At 36.7% G+C, this 7,729-nt stretch overlaps 2 protein-coding genes across 7 annotated transcripts; one reads left to right on the forward strand and one right to left on the reverse strand.

The window, feature by feature from the left end:
- The first annotated feature begins 2,533 nt into the window (after nt 1-2,533).
- Nucleotides 2,534-4,049, forward strand: LOC121809339 (uncharacterized protein At5g39865-like). The gene is made up of 2 exons (XM_042209917.1): nt 2,534-3,511; nt 3,926-4,049. The coding sequence occupies exon 1, from the start codon at nt 2,707-2,709 to the stop codon at nt 3,508-3,510; it is 804 nt and encodes a 267-aa protein (XP_042065851.1). The 5' UTR covers nt 2,534-2,706; the 3' UTR covers nt 3,511; nt 3,926-4,049.
- On the reverse strand, nt 3,725-7,077 carry LOC121809337 (probable ADP-ribosylation factor GTPase-activating protein AGD11). 6 transcript variants are annotated; one of them, XM_042209914.1, is made up of 10 exons: nt 6,880-7,077; nt 6,647-6,759; nt 6,235-6,315; nt 5,543-5,627; nt 5,323-5,398; nt 5,069-5,232; nt 4,753-4,981; nt 4,476-4,592; nt 4,284-4,379; nt 3,725-4,214 (listed from the first exon to the last, which is right to left on the reverse strand). In XM_042209914.1, exons 2-10 carry the CDS (start codon nt 6,693-6,695, stop codon nt 3,930-3,932), a joined length of 1,182 nt encoding a protein of 393 aa, XP_042065848.1. In that variant the 5' UTR covers nt 6,696-6,759; nt 6,880-7,077; the 3' UTR covers nt 3,725-3,929. The 6 variants fall into 6 exon arrangements, with proteins under 6 accessions (XP_042065848.1, XP_042065847.1, XP_042065850.1 ...); XM_042209913.1 differs by having other exon boundaries at nt 6,871-7,077; XM_042209916.1 differs by having other exon boundaries at nt 6,235-6,309; nt 6,828-7,077.
- Between the last annotated feature and the right edge of the window lie 652 nt (nt 7,078-7,729).

The following is a 7,729-nucleotide window of genomic DNA, read 5'->3' on the forward strand; positions in this document are numbered from 1 at the left end:
GGACTAATTTTGCTCTGCCAAGTGAATTCTTCACCCAAGTTACAATTTTGCCCCTATTTTCTGACTCATGTCTAATTCTACTTTTTCATTTTTTACTATTCTCCCATTATTTTTCACAAATCCTTTTTATTGCAAACATTTTTATTCAGGCACTATTATTTCATTTTCTTTATGCAATAGTAAAAAATTGGATTTCTACAAGAATTAGGCCAAGAGCATTTACAATAGTCCCTATAAATTAGTTTATCCATATTTTTTCCTCCTGTATTTGTAATAGTGTCCTAAATTCTGCCCTATAAAATCGCTTTTCCTCATTTTCCACTTCAACAATATTTATATTTTTTAAATTTTTATGATATCAAATAAAATAAAATAAAAGCAAAAACAAAACATACATAATTTTAATAAAAAGTTACAACTAAAAAAAGGCTACTGTTGCTCTAAATCACAATGATAACCTAATTTTTACTTAAGCTAGCCAAGAAAAGCTACGGTTGGCGGAATGTTTTTTTAGAAGATAAATAAGGTATAAAATGAAATTGTTTGGTGAGTTTTTAAAGTTTGACTTATGAAATTACAATTTTAGCGGTTATTAATGAAAAAAACTCATTCCTCTTCGTTCGTTTCTTTTTTATTGTTAATTCTTTATTATGTCTCATTAAAGATTGTTTCCTGAACCCTTCAATATAATTATTGTAATTGTTGAATAATGAATTGAAGCTCAAGTGATGGAGAAGCGGCTGAGATTGGAGCTGAAACGAAGGGATCAGCTCGATCACTAGTTTTAGTTGAAACTGCACAGTAGCCGTTCATTTGTTTTAGTAAGATTTGTTTGAATCTTAGCCGTACGATCAACTAGACGTTGCTAGTTTGCTAAGAGCCTTTAAAGTGGTTGTATCGTGTTGAATCTTAATTTCAGTTTTTACTTTCTTAAATTATCTCTCGTTCGATTCAATCAATCAGCTCACACACAAATTAGCACCACGATTCGATCAGTCTTCTTGTTCTTCGATTAGCTCACAAGGTTGGAATCTCCAACAATGATGTGTATATACAATGTTGTTGACGAGCTCAGAGTTCATGGCCTATTTTAAGTTGGGACATAGTTGATGGCTTGGTCATATATATATTGTGTGGGTGCATGCACACATACTTGGATTGATGTGGCTAAAATACTAGTACGACAACATAGCTACATAGTCACATATGTAATATTGTGATGACACAACCGTTTCATATTTTTAGTTGTCTTCAAAGAGAAGCAAATCAATTAATTAAATGACAATATATAGTTTGATCCAAAACATTAAACTTTCAATCAATTACTCTTAAGTAGTCGATGGCCACCTAATATAACGGTTGAAATGGACACTGCATTTGATAAACTTCAATATTTCCAGCATTACATTAATTATTCATTTATTCCCCAATGTCTTTTTACACCGGGAAAGATAAGGAAATTAATAAAAACAACAATAAATATAGAGATAATTATATTATGTTACATTAATACAGGAGTATATGAATAAAAGAGACGATATTTTTTCTTCGGATGCATACGGACATGACAATTGGCTCTTTCCCAAATGAGCAAGAAGACTCGTCTAATTTATGGGCACGCCAGGAAAAATCTTTAATGCACACAAATTATACTATAATTTTCAGTTTTTAGTATTGTTAATATATAAAATTATTAATATACTGGTACCAGAAATAGCTTAATTGGCAAAACTGTGAAATATTTTCCCATCTGCGGTGTTTAATTTAATTTAATCTTTAATAATGGTATTGTGTATAATGATTTTACATGTGTTCTCTCAAAAGAATAATATACTTATGTAACATGCTTTAATTATGGTTTTTGTTTAACAGTTTAACTCTCTATTGTTTACTGATAAAAACGCGTCAGTAAACACGAAACTTACGCGCAAGCCAGCATTGGTCTATTATGCTTATAGAACTCACAAAATGGTAATGTTACTCTATAATATATGGTGTATTCCACCTTCTTTTTTTTAATAATTATCATGAATTTATTTCACATATAAGATAACAGAGCCACTATTTGTTTTAGTTAATACTACCCCTATTAAAATTGTTAAAGGTTTTATCCCTATCCTAAAAAATGTTAGCAGATTATTCCCAAACATACTTAGTAATGATTTTATTATGCTGAATTTTCTAAAAAAGTAAATTTTCGCAAGTGTTTGATTTCACATATCATTTTGGCATAGATACAAGATCCCAATTTGATAGTAATGATTTCGCTTCACATAAGTTAAAAAAATATTACTAACCCAAAACTCACCACCCACATTGATGGTGGCTGTGGATTCTTATTTTATCACTGCTGCCATTTTATACAAAAAAATACAATTCTAATTTATTAGTAGTAGTATTACTATATACATACAAGCTCGGATTCCCCAAGTAGAAAAGATTGAACGTTATTTTTGCTAATTATTATGCTTGGTTGAAAATTAACTGTCACCTTATTGTTTCTCTCAACCGCTAAGGCAGCCCATCAATTAGTAGGAGTACAACAATTTTCGTTATGTTAAATTAATTAATCGAAAAAGAAATCCTAACCGAAAAACCATAAAACAGAGTCGAGCCGATGAGAATTGATTCACCGCTCTCCATCTCTCTGCTGATAGCGACGCCTCTGTAGAACTTTCGCCTCCTTCCCCAGCCGATTCAAAACTGATGTTCGATTGGAAGAATCAGGGAATGGAATCGCCCGATACAACACCGAAATCCGGTTTTTCTTCCTACTTCAATCGGTCGCTGACGCTCAATTCATCTTCCGACCTAGCCGCCACCACCGCAAAGCCGCTCTACACCGCCCCCTCGCTGCAGCGGGGCGGCTCGATCAAGAGCCTCTACAGCTCCCCGTTCGGTTCAATGGTCTCCGCCGGGAACTCGCTCAAGGGCAAAGTCAGGAAATTATGCTCGATTTTCGAATCCCCCAAACTGGCCCCAACCCCTCCAAAATTGCTCCCCGCAGCGCTGGATTCGTCTAATTTCGTCGCCGATGATGCCCCGTTCCGGCTCCCCGGCACGGAGGAGCGGGTGGTGATCTACCACACCAGCCTCCGAGGCGTGCGCAAAACGTTCCAGGATTGCCACAGCATACGCATGATTTTCCGGGGGTTTCGCGTGAGCATCGACGAGCGGGATATATCGATGGACGTGGCGTACAGGAAGGAATTGCAGAGGGTTTTGGGGGAGAAGCGCATCAGCCTGCCGCAGGTGTTCATCAAGGGCAAGTACGTCGGCGGCGCCGACGTGATACGGCAGCTGCTGGAGGCGGGGGAGCTCGTCCGGCTGGTCAAGGGGCTGCCGCTGCGGCCGGCGGATCCGTGCGAGGGCTGCGACGACATGAGGTTTGCGCCGTGCGGCAGGTGCAACGGGAGCCGGAAGGTGTTCGACGAGGAGGAGGAGGAGCGGAAGAGGTGCACCGAGTGCAACGAGAACGGCTTGGTCCGTTGCCCACTCTGCTGCTGCTGAGGTTTTTGTGATGAATCTCATTGCTTATGAGATTAGATTTGGTTGCTATGTATATACAGATTAGTTGTAGCTATCTAATGTAACTAGTATATACTGTTGTATTCATCAATAATGTGCCTTTTGTTTCAACATTTCTGCTGTATATTCATATCCTCTTCTATGATGGTTGCAGCTTTCTTGCCAAAATTTATAGCCTTCTTGGCAAATGCTAATGTTTAGATCAACTGGAATATAAATATTGGATGCAACTCATTTGCAGCTCTACACTGTTCCAAGTTTTTATAACACAACATACACAAAATTTCTGAGATGAATTCTCTATTAACAGATGAAGCAAAAGGGATATATAGGAGCGCAATGTTACCTAAGTTGACAAACTGGCTAATAAGCTACATTGTCTCTTCTTGATATGCAGGCAGCTATTGTGTGAGAGGCATGCATTCAAGCTCAATCTCCAAGATTCCCCTCTCAACGTTCTGCAACCTGATCGCAATTTCCTGTTTCACCTTACCGTCTTCTAAGATGATGGCGCCGTCTCTTACGAGGGTGTTCTCCTCCTTGCTTGCTTTCCAATTCCCTAGCTGCATCGGCTCACTGATGGACGAATACTCTGTAGCTTTTGCAGCAGAGAGAAGTGGTTGAATGTCAATCTCCGCGCTTCCCATGAAGTCGTCTGTTGAGAAGGTATCCTTGTCGTATACTAGCTGCAAATAAATCATTCAATACATCTACAAATATAAATGGTTTTGTGAAACAATTGATGCAATTTTTACCAATTTAAGGGGAGGAATATCTTCTGGGATTGACAACATTAGTTTTTCATTCCATACAGGGTTGAGGTTATTCTTTATGACTCGTGTCTTCATAGACTGCAACCCGGGGAGAAGCCTTGTAGTTGTTAGAAGCAGAATAATCAATCCAACTTCAGTTGAAGATCATGTAAGGAGAAGAGAAGAATGGTTTACTTGATTTCCAAGATTGAGGATGACATACGGGTCACTAGAAACCATATCTCGGACAGCTAGGTCAGTGCCTCTGACGATGTTAACATTAATCAATCCTACGAATTCAACCATGCCTGCCTATCGAAAGTAAGAGAACAAGGTAAATATTATGCATTTCGCAGAACAAAGACTTTGACATAAATACTTATAAGATAATAGTAAAAACTAAAACTCTATGGACATGAATTTCTTTAAACTTGAGGTATTATATGGTGGTTATCCATAAACTAGTTAATACCATCGAGTTGTTTTTTTTTGCTGTCTTGTTCTCTCGTCTCCAGCTATAACGAAATGCGTTCCCCAGACCATGCATACGTGTGGTGGTTTGTTTCTTGTAGTTTTTCTTATCGGCTCCTGATTGAGAAGAACAACTCGAAGAACGGCTATGGGTTGCTGGAGTTGATGACGGAAAAGGGCAACACATCAGCAATTCACTGTTAACAAACTGTTGAAGCTCATATTTTTTCCTGAGCATAAAAACATCTAGGTTCAGAAAATAGATATAAACACATTTTGGAGAAAGAGAAAATATCTCAAACAAGGCGCTGTACCACCTTATGAAATCAGAGCGTTCCTCTGCAGATGCATCTGGTTTTGGTTTGCTGTAATCTTCAGGGATGTTGGTTTCGTATTTGAAGTTTACGGCATTGTTTCCTCCCATCTCAATTAAGGCATCAACTTGCTCATCCGTCCACTCATCAAGCTTCACAGACAAAACCTATAAGGTAGACATGAAAGATCACTCATTGATTCTCGACTTGAGAAACACAACTATACTTATAGCTGTTGGGCTAGATGAGCTCCCGACCTTTGTTATATGCACTCCTAGGCTTCTATGTACACCCGAGCACTTTATACATATGAATGCTCCAATAGTCAAAGATCTGCTCGTCACAAACGGAACTATAAGTCGCAACATGAAGTTTTATAGACCTATCCATACCATGTTCAAAGTAGCTCAACATAATGGGATTTTCTGCCTATGTGTGATTGAGAACTGCGATAAAAGAGACAACACTGAGACTTACACCCATTTTGGATCTGCAGTTCCACAATCGGCACAAAAATCATTGCCAGCTTCAGTTAATATATTCTCCAGCCTCTTTCTCGCACCTGTTCGCACACAAAAAAAATGTGAAATCAAGTTGCAGGAAGCTGTGAGGTATTACAGCTTTCCTGCGCGTAAAATATCAATTTGAATCAACAAATTCTGTCGAAAGTAAAGGATATGAGAGTATAAGAATCCGTGTAAAGGGACCTCGACAGCAGAAATAGAGTAATCCATTATCTTAGTCTAATTTGCACTACTGTTGGGAGAATTTTACCAAGTAAGAATTCTAACATCAAAATTGTATGATCAATATACTGAAATAGTAATGTTGCTTTAAGATAAAGATGATTGTTACAAATGATTGGAAGGTGTTTTCGTCGACAGGCAAATTTATCTAACATTGACAGGATCGAGGACCCTTGAAACTTGATTCCTCAGTTCAATGTTCAAATAATCAGTTTGTGTATTTGAGTTAATAGGTAGCTCGGAATGCCCTTTCAGTGCAGGTTGCATATACACGATCGTCTTAGTTTTATCAATTGTGAAACAATACTATTTCCTGTTTTTAACTCTGACTGCGTATTTGGAGCACTCATCACAAGTGCAATAGCAACACGAATCAAATATACAAATCATTACAGGACCTAAATAAGACTACAATTCACTTACAGGGAGAAGGTGGTTGTGATTTCCTCGGGCTGTCCTCCCACGTTTCCAACTTAAGAAGGTCATAAAGACAAGAACCTGCAACTGATGTTCAGAAAACTCATGTTGCCAACATATATAAATTTGTGCTATAAGAATCAGACATGTTGTACAAAAGTATAGAAAAGTTCCACAATTAGATAAGTGAATGTAGTAGAGACAAAGGCCACTAATCATGTAATGTAATGCTCCAAATGATCTCTAGAATTTGAGCTCTAGACTGGTAATCATGCACAAACAATTATTGCCCAGAAACACCAAAATGAATAAATATAGCCTATCAAATAAATTGCTTATTAGTTATTACATTTTCTGATTGAAATTCCAATATATACTATAATGAAGCAAAATCCATTGATTAAATAAGCGGAATTACCTGAAACGGTTTCAGTTTCAGGTTCGTCATTCTCTAGTTCAACAGACATTTGGGGATTTGAAACCCAAATCACGAAATCACAACGAAAAAACCATGTTGCTGCTTTTCTTCTTCTGCATTGGCAATACCGAAAAAAAATCAATATCACGTAACAATTTGCAATAAATAAGAAAAACAATACAGTTAATTGAGGTCGTTGGTGATGATTAAATCATTGGACACACGTTCACCACCAGAAGTAGTTGCATGGAATTAAATACAGCCTAGTTGGTAGGGGCCAAATGATTTGCGCCGATGAACAACAGATATTCAGGTTTTTTTATAAAATTTTTTGGAAAGGGGAATAAATAACCAGAGGATTGAAAATTGGATTAGGATTATTGTGAATTGTGAAAGCAGAAAATCGCAGGCAGAAAGTGAAGGGTGGTGGATAATGCTTTATTGATGGTGGTTGACGTCAACCATAGCTTCAACCTTTTCTTTCCATCGCAAACTATGAGCGCGTGGTATGCACGTGATGTTAAAGCGTGTTTGATATTCATTACACATAATGTCTCACATACGTGTCTTGGACTTTAGTATTTACATAATATTCTTACATTTTTCAAACAAAATATGCAGTGGATGTTATTTGTAAAATATTATGGACGTTACTAATGCTTCAAATCCATGTTTCATTATTATATTATGGACGTTACTAATGCTTCAAATCCATGTTTCATTATTAATGCGACTACTCTGTCACATTTTAGTCAGGGCATTTATTTTAAACAATCAATATTTTATGGTTACCTGGATAGAATAAAGTATAGCAAACAAAAAAAAAACAAAATAAAGAGAAAAGAGTATTAACTTTTTGAATTTTTATGTACATGATATCCTTAAATTTTTAAATTTAATTAAATTTTTTTATTTTATATTAAACTCCCTCCGTCCCATAAAAATATGTACACTTTCCATTTTTGTCCGTCCCACAAAAATATGTGCATTCCATTTTTAGAAAGTTAGATCAATTAAATAATGTAAGTCCCACTATCCACTAAAACTACTTTAACTATCATTATCATTTTCTCTCTTACTTTA

The sequence above is a fragment of the Salvia splendens genome, chromosome 6, assembly GCF_004379255.2.
Source record: "Salvia splendens isolate huo1 chromosome 6, SspV2, whole genome shotgun sequence".
Lineage (NCBI taxonomy): Eukaryota > Viridiplantae > Streptophyta > Magnoliopsida > Lamiales > Lamiaceae > Salvia > Salvia splendens.